At 58.0% G+C, this 17560-nt stretch overlaps 2 protein-coding genes across 2 annotated transcripts in view; one reads left to right on the top strand and one right to left on the bottom strand.

Moving 5' to 3' along the window:
• The window catches only part of ZAN (zonadhesin), a 38489-nt gene extending 37659 nt beyond the window's left edge, over nucleotides 1–830 (top strand). Inside the window, 1 exon segment of the mRNA XM_018039999.1 lies at nucleotides 757–830. Coding sequence (XP_017895488.1) covers nucleotides 757–830 — 74 coding nt within the window.
• EPHB4 (EPH receptor B4) lies at nucleotides 216–16846 on the bottom strand. Its single transcript, XM_018040853.1, has 17 exons — nucleotides 16326–16846; nucleotides 13716–13786; nucleotides 13211–13498; nucleotides 12089–12485; nucleotides 10658–10813; nucleotides 10141–10473; nucleotides 9690–9814; nucleotides 8821–8986; nucleotides 7757–7859; nucleotides 7478–7542; nucleotides 7252–7365; nucleotides 6888–7135; nucleotides 3905–4120; nucleotides 3462–3611; nucleotides 2842–3035; nucleotides 2478–2633; nucleotides 216–1286 (listed from the first exon to the last, which is right to left on the bottom strand). Exons 1-17 carry the CDS (start codon nucleotides 16375–16377, stop codon nucleotides 1157–1159), a joined length of 2964 nt encoding a protein of 987 aa, XP_017896342.1. The 5' UTR covers nucleotides 16378–16846; the 3' UTR covers nucleotides 216–1156.

Below are 17560 nucleotides of genomic sequence, written 5' to 3'. Positions count from 1 at the left end.
GCTGCCAATGACTCATCTCCAGCGCCCCCACCCCACCACCTCAAACACACCCTGGGGCTGGGAACCAAGCACCCAGCCCCCACCCCCACCACAGCCCTATCTCCAGACCTCCGGCCCCTCAGTCAGCCTGGCTCAAAGGCCCCTCCATACTAGAGCCCCCCTCTACAGAAGTCTATTCCATCACCCCCCCCACTCCTAATCACCCCCAGAGTGAAGACACTTCCCATTTTCTTTTATTTATACAAAACAATCATTTTAAATATAATTTAAGAACCCCTCCAAGCACCGGTGTCTGTCTCTGTTTTCCAGCACTTCCCCCCGCCGGCAACCCCCCATGGACACAGCTTGGGGGTACTTGGGGGGCAGGGAAATGTTGGGGGGTTGTGGCGTGACCAAGGCACTGTTCTGGAAACAAGACACAATGGCGGGTCCCTGTTTCCACTTGGGCTGAAGAGGCAATAATGACACAGGTCCCCTCTAACACAAAAAGTTATGACAAGGACTGCAGAAAACAAAACAAAAACCAGGGGGAAGAAAAGGGAGGAAAAATAAGACCAAAAACAAAAGATTAAAACTCAAAAACCTTCAATATGAAGGCAGCAGATGGGGGAGGGGTATTTACAAGGGAAAACTGAGTTCGGCAGAGACAGCAGCAAGGTTGGGACATCCAAGTCCAGTGATTCCGTCACTGGGCCATGACGCCCCTTCTCGCCTCCCGAGCTTGCAGGCTAGTCCCCCCTTCTCTTTGGTCTGCAGGGCCGCGGCCCTTCAAGGTGAGGAGGGGCCCAATTGGGGATGCAAGGGAGGCGGTGGAGATCATGCCCAACTAGCCCTGGGATGTTGGCAGACTCTGGGGGCTCCTTTTCCTCCGGTCACACCCAATCCTGAGGGAAGGGCTCCTGCACCCTCGGTTTGGGGTCCCCCCAACCCCGGGGGGACAGTGATGATTCCACACTGCAGAATCCCCAAATCCTCTCTCTCCAAACTGCCAGCTCCCCGCCCCCATGGGTTCAAAGTGCAATCCAGTCAGTGGGGCGTGGGGATGGAAGCCTCTTGGGTTCCCCCCCGCCCCGACTCTGCCCCAGGAAGAAAGGGATCCCCGGGCGCTGGAGTCCCTGCCGCTCCAGAGCTATGGAGCCAGGCGTGCAGATGCAGTTCAGTACTGGGGGGCCGGTGCTACCGACCCGCCTGAGGCTCCAGGCTTGGCCTGGGATTTCATGTGCTGGACACTGGCCAGGATTTTCTTCTGGTGTCCTGCCAGAGTGACTCCGATTCGGAGCAGGTCCCTGGGGAAGAAGGAACAGCTAGGTGAGACCACTAAGCTCCCAGGTCATCTCTCCTTCAAAAACCCGTCCCTGCCTCGGGCGTGCCAGCCAATCAGAATGGCCAGCGGGGAAGCGGGTAGACGTCAACAGTTGTCAGGCAGTTTCCAGGGGTGGGGGCCAATTAAGCGCCCACCACAGTTCTATGCAGCCGCAGTAGGGGGCGAGGCTAGGTACTGGCAGGGATAGAGAAACAAGGGGTGAGGGGCCGCGCCCTGGATGTTGAAACTAGAAGGAAAGGCAGAGAATCAGGGAAGAAGAGGAATGAGAGGGAGAGAAAAGCCCATAAAATGAAGTTGGCAAAAGAATGCTTCAGAGGACAAAGTAAGTCAAAAGGAAAAGTCTTCCGGACAAAGAAATCAAAAGGAAAAATCAGAAGGACAAAGATAGAGAGGAGGAGGAGGAGCTGGGTGGGTGGAGAAAGGAATGGGCGAGAGAAAGGACACAAACAGACTGCTCCCAGCCCCCGTGAGAAGTGGAAGACAAGAACCCATGTCAGTGAACCCGTGTCAAGGGAAGGCTCAAGCCAGTCAGGCAGGAGGGGCCCAGACCTGCTGGGACAAGACTGGCTTCCCAAGGAAAGGGCCTCTTGGACCCTCTGTGTCTGGATTTCTAGTCCTTCTGTTTCTGTGATTCCAACCCAGGGTGAGAGGAGTCCTTGGGAGAGGAATGGAAAGGTGGAAAGAAGGACCAGGGAGAGGCCAACTAGGGGAAAGCAGTATTTGGAAGGCACTGGAATTGTAAAACCATTTAACATTAAAGCTGGAAAGGATTTCCAAAACCCAGGCCAACCTTCTCCTTTTATGGGTGGGAAAACATCCAGAGTTGACACGTTGTTAATGTGAGAGCAGGGTCTGGAATGTAGATAGATGCACAAAGATAGATACAGATTTCGAGGCAGGAGCGAGATGGCCCAAGGCCGAGGTGGTGCAAGGGAGTGAGGCGGGCACAGCTGACCTGGAAGATTCCCGTGCTCTCAGCCCCTGCAGCTGTTACTGTTTCTGGGGGGAGAGGCTCTAGAATGGGCACCAGAAGTTGACCTCAAAGGCCCCTGCTGAAACTGTGAGCCTGACTCTGGTCACCCAGATTCCACCCCTCCTGGTCGCTTGGCCCTCACCACCGCCCCCCCGGTCCCCAGCTCCCACCATGACTTACTCAGTGGAGATCTGGCTGACCAGCTCAAAGGAGCCAAACCCAGCAGCTGCAAAGCTTTCTTCGTATCTTCCCATTTTGATGGCTCGAAGCCACTCCCCCACAGAGCCAAAAGCTGAGTAGTGAGGCTGCCGCTGATCCAGAAGGGGGTGCGAGGCCCTGGGGGGCAAGGATGCGGAGGATACCCTAAGCACCAGCATGTGTCAGGGTGAGGACGCAGACCCCAGGCCTGGAGAGGCGGAAGGGCACATCCCACATCCCACCGAAACGACTGATACTTCTGGGGTGGTGGAGGTGAGGGGGGCAGAAGCGAGGTTCTCAGGGTGGCAGAGTGCAGGAAAGAGGGCCCGTTCTCTGGGGTCCTCACCCGCCATTCTCCCGGGCCACGATTTTGAGGCTGGCAGGGTTCCGGATCATCTTGTCGAGGGCGCTGACCACCTGGGGGAAACGGGGCCGCGCATTCCGGTCTTTCTGCCAACAGTCCAGCATGAGCTGATGCAGGGAGGTGGGGCAGTCTGGGGGCGGGGGCAACCGGTAGTCCTGTTCAATGGCGTTGATCACCTGGAATGATGGGTGGAAGAAGCACTGGGTAAGGGCGTCAAAGGGGAAAAGGAAGCTGCCAAAGGACCCCAGTGAAGTGGCGACTTAACAGACGCCAGGATGGGTGCTGCAGGCCCCCAGAAGGGCTAACCTAGGGCTGGCCCTCCCAGCCAGGGCCCAGGCTGGCTGTGGCCCAATGTCCCAGAAGCTCTTGAGCTATGATCCAGACATCTCCCAAGCCTGCCCTCCATCTCTGCCTCCGTCTGTGACCAGATGAGCTGTTATCAAACTCGAGACACAGATCACCTCCTCACCATGACACTCTCCCCACCTCAAGGACCCAATAGTGATGAGCTCTCTAAGAAGGCATCCCCTGCCACCCCACCGCCCCACATCCCAAGAGACAAGACATTTCAGGGCAGGTTGGTGGGACCATGAGATACTTACATCCTGATTGCTCATATCCCAGTATGGCCGCTCTCCAAATGACATGACCTCCCACATGACAATCCCGTAGCTCCAGGCATCACTGGCAGAGGTGAACTTCCGGAAGGCAATGGCCTCGGGGGCTGTCCAGCGGATGGGAATCTTTCCTCCCTAAAGACGGAGGACAAGGTGAGCTGAGGGACTCCCAGCACTTGGGTATTCTGCGTCTCCCCCAGCTCAGGCCTCCTTTCTTTCGGTGCCCCAAATGGCCAGCTCCCCAACTCTGTACTTTTCCCAGACTCTTGGCAGCCAGTTCCTTAAGCTGGTCCCCCAGTCCCCACGTCCGCCACAATGTAGGTCTGCTCCTACATCCTGGCTTGGACCAGAGCTGTCAGTCCCTCTGTCTCCCGCCTTTCCAACCCAGCCCTAAGAACCCAGATCACATGGTCATCCCCCAGCCTCACCAGAGAGCTCGTGTAGGTGGGGTCGGAAGAGTTCTCCTCCAGGAATCGGGAGAGGCCAAAGTCTGAGACCTTGCAGACGAGGTTGCTGTTGACCAGGATGTTGCGGGCAGCCAGGTCTCGGTGGACGTAGCTCATCTCTGCGAGGTAGCGCATGCCCGAGGCGATGCCCCGAAGCATGCCCACGAGCTGGATCACGGTGAACTGGCCGTCATTCAGCTGGAGATGGACACGGCGGGGGTCGCAGTTAGGACGCCCCTCTTTCCCCGACATTCTAAACCATATCTACAGGACTGCCCCGGTGCTCCAATGGCTGAGACTCTGCACTCCCAATACAGAGGGCCTGGATTACAATCCCTGGTCGGGGAACTAAGATCCTATAAGCCACAGCTAGGGGTTCGCGTGCTGCAACTGAAGATTCTGAAAACTGCAACCAAGATCAAAGGTCCTGCCTGCCACTACTAAGACCCGGCACAGCCGAGGAGCCAGGAACCTACTGCATAGCACAGGGAACTGCTCAACGTTCTGTGCCAGCCTGGATGGGAGGGTGGTTTGGGTAGAATGGGTACATGTATATGTATGGCTGAGTCCCTTCGCTGTTCACCTGAAACTATCACAACACTGTTAATCAGCTATACCCCAATACAAAATGTTTTGGTGTTAAAAAATAATAAAAACGAAAATTTAAAAAAGATTATACTTTCTTCCATTTAACCTAGTACAGTGCATTCCATCCAGGAAATACTAGATAAATGGTTTGGATCTAACACGTTCTTTTTATTTGACGGCAACGGAGCGATGACAGTTCAGAGTGTGCTCTGAAGACACCTGTCTCCAGGTGGAGAGGTGTGCCTTGGCGCTGATACAGACACACTCTCGCTCAGCCCTCTTGGACCAACTGTATATAGGATTCAAGAGGATGGTGAGGAGTCGGGTGTGATCGGTAACCGCAGCACCAAAAACCAAGGTCTAAAGCCCGACCTTCACCTTCATAGAGTCTGCTCTCACCAGGTAAGCCCACCAGTCACGGATGGTTAACTAAGCCCATCCTCTGGGTTCACCTAGCATGCAGGGGATTCTTGGCAGCCCTGCAGGGCCAGCAACGCTGAGTCCAGAAACTGAATTCTGAACCCATCCTCCAAGCCTGCACCTGCTTCACACCTTGCATCTCAGTTGGTGGCCTCACTTCCAGGCACTCAGGGTAGAGACCTAAGAGTCTCCACGATTCCTCTCTCTCCCTTGTTCACAGCCTACGATCCATCAACAAGTTCTGCCGGTTATGCCTCCAAAACACACCCCAAACCCAACTGCTTCTCTATACCCACTGCAGCCCCCACGGCCTGAGTGACTGCCAGTCTCCTCATCGGCAGGCTTCCCTGGTGGCTCAGCACTAAAGAATCTGCCTGCAATGCAGGAGACCCAGGTTCGATCCCTGGATTGGGAAGATCCCCTGGAAAAGGGATAGGCAACCCACTCCAGTATTCATGCCTGGAAAATTCCATGGGAAGAGGAGGCCGTCCTTCTCTGCCTCCTCATGCCAGAGGAAAATTCCATGGCAGGCTACAGTCCTTGGGGTTGCAAAGAGTCGTACACGACCGAATGACTATCACTCCTGCTGATATCCTCCCCAAAGCTTCCTCTTTTGGACTTCTAATCACACCCCCAGTTCTAAGGCCATGAGACCCAGCCACCAACTACGAGGTGACCCACCATTGCTCCTCTGCTGACCTGGTTCAGCTTCACCAGCCTTTCTGCTTCTCGAACGCACCAGATCCCATATACTCTGGGGGGCTCTTCAGTCCTCAGTATGCTTCCCCCTGCCCCCATCTTCTCACGGCTGGCTTTCTCATCTACCCAGATGCCATCTCTTCTAAGACAGACCCCCTTCCCTCTCCTGCAACCAGACAATGGAACAAACTCCCGCATCCACAAGACACTGCCCCAGCGTCTGCCGCAGCATCCGTCGTGATGGGAGCCGGGCAGCCTGTGTTTCCTAATGCAGTACCGTGGGAAGTACACCGTACCGCCTGATGGAGGCTGGCCACAGATGTAGAATTCTAAACTTATCACAATGTTAGATACAGCTTCCCTTATGGGAAACACAGAGAAACAAGCTAAATGATCCCACGAGGAAGAATCCAATCAATCTAGAAAAGACATTCGAATGGACAAGTGGCCCAGCCCTTCAGCGTATCAGAACGACAAAGGACTGTCTTGGGATGTAAAAAGACTCAAAACAATAACCACCAGTGCAATGCTTGATCCTGAACTGGATGCTGGGACATGTTGGGGACAACTGGAGAAATATGAGTATCACATAGGCATTAGGTGATACCAGGGGGTTGTTGTCATTCTGTTAAATTCAACACTGTTTTGCTTTGTAGAAAAACCTTTTGGGGACGTCCCTGGTGGTCCAGTGGTTAAGACTCCGCACTTCCCCTGCAGGGGGCACAGGTTTGATCCCTGGTTAAGGAAGTGCCACAGGCCACATGGTGCAGCCAAAAAAAAAAAAAAAAGCTTCCCCCCCGCCCAAAAAAGATGTCTAGTGAAGTTAAAAAAAAAAAAACAACTTCATATAATTTTGTTCAAGTAGCAAAAATGAGCTCTTTCCTCTCATTTCTATGAGCCTGTTTAATGTTTTTCACATCTGAACTTTTGTTTACTTTCTATAAAAGCTTGTTTGTACTTGTTAACTTTCAGTCTCCCGATTATATCAGCAGCTCTCCAAGAGCAGAGTTCAGGGCTCAAATTCCCGAGGCCCCGGACAGTGGCGGGTGCGTAAGATGCTCAGTAAATACTTGTCACAAGGAGAGATGACAGCCCCTCCAGATCCTGGGGTTGGCTGGCCCCACAGGGAGACCAGTCCCAGGACTCAACCTTCCCTGGCGGAGGATGAAGGGTGGAGGGGCAGCAACACGGGGCCCACCGTCTGTCCTGGAGTGCTGGGGGAGGGCAGGGTGGACTGGGGTGTTGTGGGGGGGCTCACCCGCAGGAAGGAGTCCAGGGCGCCGTTCTCCATGAACTCGGTGAGGATCATGACAGGCACGCTGTTGGTGACCACACCCTCCAGGCGGATGATATTGGGGTGCTCGAACTGGCCCATGATGGAGGCCTCACTCAGGAACTCCCGCCGCTGCCGCTCCGTGTAGCCGCCCTTCAGGGTCTTGATGGCTACGCAGCTCTCCTTCTTCCCAGGCGCCTTGAGGCGCCCCCGGCACACCTCGCCAAACTCGCCTTCAGGAAGGACGCTGCGGGTCAGCTCTCCTCTCCCAGGGGTTCTGGCTGGCCCTGCGGTCCACCCCACCACCAACTCCACCCTCCTCCCTGGGACCCAGGCGTTTTCTGCTCACCTGCGCCAATCACCTCTTCAATCTTGACATAGGAGACATCGATCTCTTTTGCAAACTCCCTGACAGCCTCATTAGGGTCTTCGTAAGTGAAGGGGTCGATGTAGACTTTAGTACCTGGGGAAGCGCACAGGGCCCGTCAGCTAAGAAGTGACCCCCATCGCACTCAGATGCCCTAGGCTCACAGCTCTCGCCCCAGCCCCGAGTCCTTCAGGAAGGGCCTACCCACCGTGCCCGATGAGATACTGGCTGTGTTTGTCCGAGTACTCAGCTTCTCTCCCATTGCTCTGCTTCCTGGAGTGGATGGGACAGAAGAGGTAAACTGAGTCACATGTCCCAGAGGGAATTGAGTTCCAGAGGGAATGGACGGCAAGAGAGAAGCAGGAGTCAGAGGATTCCAAGCGAAAGCAGGTAGGTTCCTGTCCAGGGAGCCTCGACCTGGAGCAAGAGAGTGGGCAGCCAGCTCCCGGGGGGTTCCTCGGGGTCTCCAGGTGCCCAGGACGCTCACCTAAGGCAGAGAACCGCGATGACAATGACCACGAAGACCAGCACCACGCCCACGACTGCCGTGCCCGCGATCAGGGCCAGCTGCTCCCTCCAGCTCTCATTCTCTGGAGGAGAAGAATGGAGGTCAGGGAGGCCCTGAGGGCCCGTGCGCTCCACTCGAGGCCCTCAGGGCCGGGAAGAGGTTGCTCTGCCTAAGCGGGTTTGATTCTGTTCTGTCGTAAATACTGGTGACCACAAAAAACTCCACTTGAATAGGAAGTACCTAAGGCTAAAAATGAAAAGGTGGAAATAACCTAAATGTCCATTAACAGATGAATGGATAAAGAAAAATGCGAAAGCCACTCAACGCAGTATTTTTCGGCTACGAGGAGGAACACAGTCCCGATATATTCTACAACACGGCTAAACCTAGAAAACATTATGCCCCGTGAAAGAAGCAGCAGCCAGTCACAAGACTGTGTCGTATGACCACATGTGTGTGAAAGATTCAGAACGGGCAAATCTAGACACAAAAAAGTAGATGAGTGTTTGCCGGGGGCTGAGAGGTAATGGAAGGGGGTAATATGTGTCTTTCTGAGGTGCTGAAATGTTCTAAAATTAATTACGGGGATGGTTGCACAACTCTGTGAATATGTTACAAGCCAATGAATTATACATTTTAAATGGGTGAGTCATAAGGTAGATGAATCATATCCCAATAAAACTGTAAAAAAAAATTAAAAGGTTTAGGACAAAAACCCTTGGGCCAGCATATAAAAACTACCAAGTGTCACCTCATTTAATCCTTGGAGCCCTGGGAGAGAGGCCTCCTATTTCCAAGTGTTGGATGAGAGAGCTGGGGCTCAGGGGTCAAGTTTTTGCTAAAGGTCACATAGCTGGAAAGCCGCTGAGCGGGCCTTCACACCCAGCTGTTGGATTTGGTTTCTATGTCCCATCACCAGGCCAGAATGCCTCACAGTGCAAAGAGAAGCAGGAGGGAAGTGACTTTGGGGGTCCTGAGAGCCAAGGCCTCCTTGCCTGGTGGGGGACAGCCAACCCCAGGCACACCCTGCCCCCCAGACTCACCGTCCAGCTGGGTCTGGCTGTGGTGCTCCTGGCCAAAGGGCCCGTAGCCGGCCTCGGAGCGTGCCCGAACCTGGACCAGGTAGCTGGCTCCCCGCTTCAGTCCCCGCAGCTCTGCCCGGTTCTCCGATGTCTTCAGGAAGCGCACGCTGCTGGGGCCCTCAGCGCCCTGTTCCGGAGGAGAGGCGGGCTGGCCATAAACCAGGGCCCCCAGATTCCATGGCTCTTCCCACCTCCCCTGCCCTGGGCCTCCATCACTAGCATCTCCACCCTGCTGTGAGACAGGTGAGACCTTTGTGCTCAGTTATGTACACACTGGGGCTTCCCTTGTGGCGCAGTTGGTAAAGAATCCGCCTGCAATGCGGGAGACCCGGGTTCGTATCCCTGGGTTGGGAAGATCCCCTGGAGAAGGGAAAGGCTACCCATTCTGGCCTGGAGAATTCCATGGATGTATAGTACATGGGGTCACAGAGTCTGACACGACTGAGCGACTTTCACTATGTATGCACTGAGCCGCCTGTATTGCATGAATTACGTCATGTAGTCTCGGTAGCCATTCTGTGGGGTAGGTTCCATTATCTAAAGCATTTTTTTGGCGGGGGTGGGGGGGGGTGGGGAGGGGCCTATCCTGCTTGGCATGCAGGATCTTAGTTCCTCGACCAGGGAATTGTGGAGTCTTAACCACTGGACCACCAAGAAATTCTTTTCCTAAGCATTTTACAAGGAAGACATGAAGCTCAGAGAGGCCAAGAGGTTGACACAAGATCATTCAGCTGGTATATGGCAGATGCCTGCAATTCAGGTGTCCCGGCCCCTGGAGCAGGTCCCACTGCTCACTGCAACCCCCCCGCAGGGCGGGGCCTGGCTCTCACCTTCTCGTGGTACTTGACCTCATAGTCCAGCACTGCTCCGCTGGGTGCCCGGGGAACGGCCCACGCCAGGCTCAAGCTGCTGGGTGATGACCGAGTCACCCGGATGTCAGACACCGGGGGTGGCACTGCGAGAGACAGACGCGTTGGGGCCCTGGAGCTGGGGGGGTCTGGCCCTTAGCTTCCCCAGCTCTGCCTCTGCCGGCCACACTTGTCTGGGTCCTCCAGCTGTTTCGGGATTCTCTCCTGGCTCTCTCTAAACTCTGGAGCCCGCCTTTGCATCTGTTTAACACTCTCTTTCTGCCTCCTGCCCCAAAGGCCTTGACCCAGTGTATTTCCTGGGAACTCCACTCCCCAGCTGCTGCCTTTTCCCTGCCTCAGGCCTTTAGACTGTCTACCCCCCTCGCTGGCCTCTCCCATCCAACCACAGGCTGCCCCCAGTCCCCAGTCTCACCCTCGCGGTCGGTGGTGACATTCACAGCCTCAAACGGGACCGGCCCACTGGCCAAGGAGGACACCCCATTCAAGGCGGTGACCTCGAAAGTATAGGTGACGTCAGGACGCAGCCCACGAATCACCACCGAGGGCTCCACCAGGTCCCGGGGGCCGGGGTCGAACGTCAGGTCTCCCCCACAGGGCGTGCAGGACCCACCGGGGCGGCACTCCCGGCAGCGGAGCGCGTAGGTGAGGTCCTCCCGGCCGCCTGACTCGAGGGGCGCGCTCCACTCCAAGCGCAGGGCGGAGCCGTTCAGGCGGGGAACCACGCTTCTCGGGGCGGACGGTGGGGCTGCGGGAGACCAGGGTGTCAGGCAGAGGCTGAGACAATGGCCGGGCATGGGCAGTGGGGACAGATGGGCAGCCACACTGACATCTTGCGTCGGCCGCGCACCAAGCCAGGGTCAAGAGGAGGAAGGCATGGGAGGACGGGTGCTGGGGTGAGGGGTTCGTCCCGGGGGTCGCTGGCCACTTACTGGTACAGGGCGCACTTCGGGGGTCTGTGCCGGCCCGGAAGTACCCGATGCGACACTGGCAGATGGACGAGCCAATGGTGTTAGAGTGGCTGTTGGCTGGGCACGGCTGGCAGGACCCCTCCCCGGACAGGGGCTTGAAGGTGCCCTGAGCACAGGCTGAGAGAGAGAAAGCGTCCATCAGAACTTGCATCAAAGACATTCAGCGGTGGGGTTGGGGGTAGAGATCCGGGCGGGGGGAAGATGACATTCAGCGGTTATTAAAGGTGCATGAGGGACTTCCCTGGTGGTCCTGTGATTAAGACTCTGAGCTCCCACTGCGGGGAGTGCAGGTTCGATCCCTGGTCAGGGAACGAGGGTCCCACATACCGCACAGTGTGGTGAAAAAAATAAAATCAAGTTGCATGAGGTGCAAAGAGGGGAGCAGGGAGTGAGGAGCTTAGAAACGTGGCCTGTAAGAGGAGAAGACTTTCCTCCAGATCAAGGGTCTGAACCCTGGTGTGCACCCCTCACCACCCCGTGGCAGCCTGGTGAAACTCAAGACCCTTGCTCAGAATAATGATTTTAAAGGTACACCATAAAATACACAGATTACCAATAAAACCAAGGAAGTGAAAATACAATGATCAAAACAGGTGGAGAAGGGAATGGCAACCGATTCTGGCCTGGAGAATTCCATGGATAGAAGAGCCTGGTGGGCTATAGTCCATGGGGTCGCAGAGAGTCATACACAACTGGGTGACTACGTACACACACATTAAGAATAAAGATACTTGAAAAAAAAAAACAGGAAGAAAAGTTTACAACATGGCAAAGGGTGTGTTTCTCTATTAATGAGACACAGTGGCAGGACTGACAGCCAGCGGAATTCTGAAGTCTCAGGGAAAACAACATTTTGCCCTTCTTGCAAATTATCTCCATTGAGCTGTGAAAACCCCCAGTATCTGAACCAGGCCCAAATCTCAGGTCTTGCTCTGACCGCTGGGCTGTGACTGACACTCTGTGAAAGGAGTGACCAGTTTCAGGGAGAGATGAGCAAAAAGGAAAAGCCATCTTTTTTTAAATCATTCCATCAAAGTTCACAGATGCCCTTGTCCTATCTACAAAACCCAGGCTAAGAAACTCTGCTCTTGAGAACAAGGTGAGTGAGAATCCAGTTACAGTCAATTAGAGGAAACCGTAATGAACAGGACTAGAGTTCACGAAGCCTCTGAGTCCAACAAGGTTCCCTAGTCTAAGAGAGCCTGTTAGGTCCAGAAAGCAATTGCGTGGAGTCAGAAGCAAGAGCATGGAAGTGATGGAGAGCTCAGAACGGTGCTGGGGGCCCGGAAAACACACCCTCCAGGAACTGAGTGCCCAGGACAGCAAAGAACGTTCAAACTGGAAATCTTGAGAAGTGGGTCCCCGATCGGGGTACCGGCCCCCTCCCCTCACCTCGGCACTTGGTGTTCCCCTCGGCGGCCTCGAACCCCGCATTGCAGCTGCAGCCCATGACTGGCTGCTCAGCCCACTGGCCATCTTCCCGGCAGTAGAGGCTGGGGCTGGGGCCGGGGGCGGGCACGGCGTCGGCCACGCAGCTGCCGGCCACGGGCACCACCAGCTCCCGAGGCACGGTCTCTGGGAAGTAGGTGAGGTTCACGGTCTGCTGGGCGCACTTCTTGTAGAAGAGGTGCAGCGAGAGCAGGGCCATGCAGGCGCCCTGGTCCTGGAAGGCCAGGTAGAAGCCAGCCTTGGTGAGCGGGCCCAGGCGCAGTGTCTTGATGTTCACCTTCCCGGTGGCCTCGGCCCCTGGGCGCTTCCGGGTGAGGTGCTCAGCAGCCACTGTGTCCACCTGCCGGGGGGGAAGAGACTCACTGCCACAGTCTTCCACTCTCCAAGGACCCCGCGGGACTGTCTTTTGCCCAGGCTCACCCTCTCTGTGACCTGCTCAGTCCCTGTTCCAGGACCTTCTCTCTACCTTTCCCAGTGTGCAGTTTCTTGCAGGCCCCAACACTGTCCATTAACATTAGCCAAGCTCCTATGAAGAGTCCAGCCTCCCCTTGCTGTGCACTCACTCACCCTACAGACACTTATCAACACCTGTTCTAGGCCAGGCCCTGGACTCTGCGCCGAGGAAACAGAAAGGAAGGAAATGATGAAAAGTTAATGATAAGTTAAAAGTGTAATGAGTGCGACCGCAGGCGGGACCCCAGAGCTGGAATCACAAGACAAGTAGGAGCTGGGTGGGAGAGGCAGAGAGAAGGCACTCCAGGGTTGAGGCATCAGCTGGTGCAAAGGCTGTGAAGGGGCGAGGTGGGAAGTCCTTGGTGACCGACCCATTGGTTAGCACTTCACACTTTCACTAACAAGGGCATGCATTCAGTCCCTGGCAGGGGAACTAACATCCTACAAGATGTGCTGGCCCAGCCAAAAAAGAGGTAGGGGGGCGAGGTGTACTTGCCTGGTGGAGTAGACTGGCCGTTCCACCTAGCAGATCACCCGCTTCCCTCCTCAAGCCGGGGGCCTCCTGCTTTCCTCCCCCAGGCCAGCCCCCCTGACCCTGGGGCGCCTGGGTACCTTGATGTAGGGGTTCTCCATCCAGGCCGGCGTGTGGGCCGTGGCCGTGTCCGCGTCGCTCTCGAAGTAGAAGACGGTGAAGGTCTCCTTGCAGGAGCGGCCAGCCCTCGGCAGGGAGAGGCACTCCAGCATGGTGAAGCGCAGCGTGGCATACACGTGGACAGCCCCGCGGCGGGGCACCCAGCCGGTGCGCAGCCAGTGGGCCAGGCCCGGTGCCCGGTGCAAGTCACACACCTCGTAGGTCCGGACGCTGTGCTGCTCCTCATCCAGGCCGCTCAGCTCCTCCCACTGTGGGGAGAAGGGGGCTGCTGAGCCGCTGGGCGAGGGTTAGTTCCAGGGTCTTTGCCGTGAAGCCAGGAGGGAGGCTGGGGGACCCCTGGGGGGTGAGGGCTCAGACGACACCTGCCCTGGCTGCTGAGATGTGGGGGTGGGCGTATGGCGCGGGAAGCAGCTGCACAGTGGCCCCCCACCCCCATCGGTTTTCCTCCCAAGCCCCAGCTCTTACCTGTCCGTCCACCTGAGGGAACGTCACCCACTTCAGATCGGCAGTTTCCAATTTCGTGTTCAGTAGGGTCTCTGAGACAGACACACATACAGAGTCAGTTGGAGCTTGGGAGACACAAGGAAGACCTGGGAGCTGGGACAGACAGACAAGCCGAGGAGGGGAGCCTGCCCTGCCCTCTGCCCACCACCCTCACCTGCCCCCAGGTTTCAAGCCTCTTTTCTGAGTGCCAGCCCCGCCCCTAACAGCTGGCAGGCAGGGAGCTGAACCCCAGGACTCCCAGGGCCAGGCCTCTGTGAACTGCTGTGCCCCAGAGAATGGAAGACACAGCTGCTGAAAGGGGAAAAAAGGGCAAACAGCTCAGAAAGGGCCAAAGTGACCCTGACTTGACGTGGGGTAGGGGGACACCCCTCCCACCAGGGTCTCCCTCCGCCTCTGCAGTCCCTGGCCCAAATGCAAAGATGTCGCCTCTGATCCTTCAGACCAAACACTCCAGCCCTGACCCCCATCCCCTCCCCATTGCCTAGCTGTCCTCGGAGGAGGCCGTCCTGGAGGCCAGGACGCTGGGGTTCCCTGCCCTCGGCCTCCGTCTGGGGAGGCCTCACGTCTGGATTTGGTTACGGGCAAGCAGAGGGGAGGGGATTTTAGGGGTGTGGGTAGCGGGGGGGGGGGGGGGGGGGGGGCGGTGAGCACACCTGGCTTGGCTCTGGCCTGGGGGAGGGGAGGGGTGGGGCTCTGGCGGAAGGGGGAGATTAGGAGAACTGCACCGGAGGGGAGGAGAGGGAGGGGAGGGGAATCCCCTCGGAGACGTGGGGCGGGGGGAGGCTACAGGTCTGGCCGGGAGGAGCCGGCAGCACACCTGGGCCCAGGTCCCCCCTCCCAGGACTGCAGGAGAGACAGGAGAGCAGGTGGGTGAGGCGGCCTCCTCCCAGAGACCAGGTGATGTCCACTGAGGGCCAGGGGTCAGGTGGAGGCCCGGCCAGCCCGAGGAGAGGCCCGGGTCCCCATGGGTGGCAGGAGACAGCCCGGCACGCTGGGGACAGGATGCCGGGGTTCTGGGAAGCGGGTGGATAGAGGCAGCCGTCTCCACCCTCCATTGTTCCAGACTGGAGAGTGTTTTCCTGTCTCCAATTTACACACTGTCTGTTTCAGGCCGTCCTGGGCGCTCCAAGCGGCTCCCGTTTCTCTCATCCTGTCGCGGTCCTGCCTGCCTCCCTCTCTTGCGGCCTCTCACCTCTCCCCCCGCTCTCTGGCCACCTCCATCTCTCTGACTGTCACTCTGCTTTCTGTCTCCCATCTTTCACCTTCACTGGGGCACAGGGCCTTGGATAAAAGCCTGAACGCCTGTCTCAGTCTGCTCACCTGTAAAATGGGGGGTAACAATACTTCCCACCACAGGGTTGTTGGGACCGTGAAAACTGAAAGCACGTAGCACCGGGCCTTGGGCTCGGCAAGCACTTAGGTAACAGGAATTCGAAGTTACTCCCTGTTCCCCTTGGCACCTTTCTCTCTCTCTCACCACATGTCATCCTGGCGGGTTTTCTCCCTGTTTCGCCTTCGCCCTCTCCCTCTGGTTCTTTCTCGGACTTCCTGAGCCCAGCAGGTCTCCCTTCTCCCCCACACCCTGCCTTTGATCCCCAGTCCAGAGCAGCATTGCCCAGCCTGGAGGAGATGCGTTTCCAACCGCCTTTGATTCCTTCTTCTCAGCAGCCCCCCATGGCCCACTCCCCAGAGACCCCTTTGATTGCAGGCAGTGAAGGAGGGGAAGGAGGCAACTCATTGAAAGGAGATTAGGGCCGTGGGAGGAGGGCTTATAGGGCTCTCGCTTCCCTGCTAGAGGTTGAGGGGAGGGCAGAGGCTCACGCATAAAGGAATATTTGCAGCGGTGCAGAAAAAGTAGAAATTTAAGACAGCCTATGAGACAGAAGTCAGGCTGAGTTCAGGGGACAAGACAAGAGGCAGGCTAGGGTTAGAGAAAAGGACTCTGGTGGGACTGGGGCAAGGGCTGGGGTCGACACTGCATTTAAAGGGCTGGGGTGCAGCCTGAGGAAGCCAGGGCGGGAGCCTCCCTGCTCCAGGGGCCGCGGATTGGGGAGAGACTGGGAGGTTTGGAGACGAGTGCAGAAGGCGGCCACCCCCGACTGCGGTGGGGGGGATTGTAGATCAAGGTGCGAACGCTCTGGAATGGGGGGCGGGCGGAATTTTATGGCCTAGCACAAAGTTCTGCCTGCCCTCTTGTTCCTCCAGAAATGTTTCCTCCTGTTTGGCGGAGGTGGGAAGAGGGACAGAAACTCTGGAGAGAGTTCTGCAGGTTGGAGTCGGGAGAAACGAAAGGCTGCCAAGGGCGTCTGGAGAAGCGAGTTTAAGAGTTCGGGGAGCCGGGACCGGGGCACGTCCCGGGACGGAGCTCGACTCCAAGTCTTTCCCAAACAAAAGAAAACTCCACTCCCCGCTGAGCCGCCTCCTCCCCGCCCCCCTCCCGCGCTAGCACTATTGGTCCGGAGCGTTCGGAGCTGGGGTGCCGGGTTAGGGGGAGAGAGAGGTCGGCCCTTCCACTCCGAGGCCCCTCTTCGGGGGCCCCAGAAGGGCCGGGGTGCCCCCAAGAGAACTCACCTTCTAGGGCGGCTGCAAGCGAAGCCCAGCAGAGCAGAGCCCGGAGCTTCATGGCGCCGCCTCACTCTGGTTGGATCCGATCCGAGTTTGGGGGGCGCTAGCCCCCCCAGGTCTGGACCCCCGCCGGAGCGGGTGGATGCCGACTCCCCGCGCAGGACTCGCTCGGGGCCCTCAGCGCGGGCCCATGCGGGCGCGCCGGGCACCGGGTGGCGGCGCCCAGGTGTGGCCCCGCGTCCCCGCCGCGCGCGCAGACGAGAAGGCGGGGGGCGTCCTGGCAGCGGCCGCCCGGGCGGGCGCAGAGCTAGACGTGGCTGGAATCGGGGTCCCTCCGGGGACTCGGGGTCCCGCCCCGGCCGCTCGCGGTCTCCCCCCCTCCCTGGAGTGGCGCTGCTCGTGCCGCCGGGCCGAGTGCGCTCCGCGCCGGCGGGGAGGGTGAGAGCCAAGCGGGGAGCGAAGCGGGAGGGAGGGAGACTGCGGCGCGGGCCAGGCGGGCTGGGGCTGGGCCGGGCTGGGGACTGGGCCGGGCGGCGCCTGGCCGGGAGGGAGGGGCGCGCGGGGGGCGGGGGGAGCTCCCCCACCCCCAGTCGTGGCTTGGCTTGGGGGCCGGGGCGCGCTGATTGGAGCGCGCGCTGCTGAATAATTCATGAGGGAAGCGGAGCGGGGCGCGGAGCGGAGGAGGTTGGGAAGTTGGGAGAAAGTTTGGAGAAGGGGGAGGGGCGGCGGGCGCGGAGCGGGGGACCGCCCGGACCTGCACCGAGGCCGTGCGCCCAGACCCGGACCGCGCGTGTCGGGGCCGGGGCCCAGGGATGCCCGCCCCCGCACCCCACCGCCACCGCCCCCGTCCCGGGCAGGCCTGAGCCTAGCAGACACCAGGGAGCAGGGAAACGCACGCAGCAGCTTGGAGGGCCGCTCACGCGAAGCCCTGTCGGATGCTTCCTGCGGACTTCGGATTCTTCTGGATTCGCCCACCACCCCCTAGTTGGCGCAGGGGACCGTGTTTGGAGGGAAACTTTTGAGGACGGAGGGGTGGCCCAGCGGGCCCCGAGGCAGCGATCTCAGCTTAGATAACCGTGGAGCGAACGTTCACACAGTCATTCAACAAACATTAAGTATTGGGGACCTACTGTGCGCACAACCTATCGCTGAAAACGTGCGGAGGAACGAGTCATCTGGGTTGAGATGGGGAGCAAGCAAGGGTAAATAAAAGGTACTTGGATCCGAGAGAGGGAGGGCCA

The sequence above is a fragment of the Capra hircus genome, chromosome 25 (assembly GCF_001704415.2).
Source record: "Capra hircus breed San Clemente chromosome 25, ASM170441v1, whole genome shotgun sequence".
Classification (NCBI taxonomy): Eukaryota; Metazoa; Chordata; class Mammalia; order Artiodactyla; family Bovidae; genus Capra; species Capra hircus.
The sequence above is the reverse complement of the archived record's forward strand: the minus strand, read 5'-3'. Positions and strand labels throughout refer to the sequence as shown.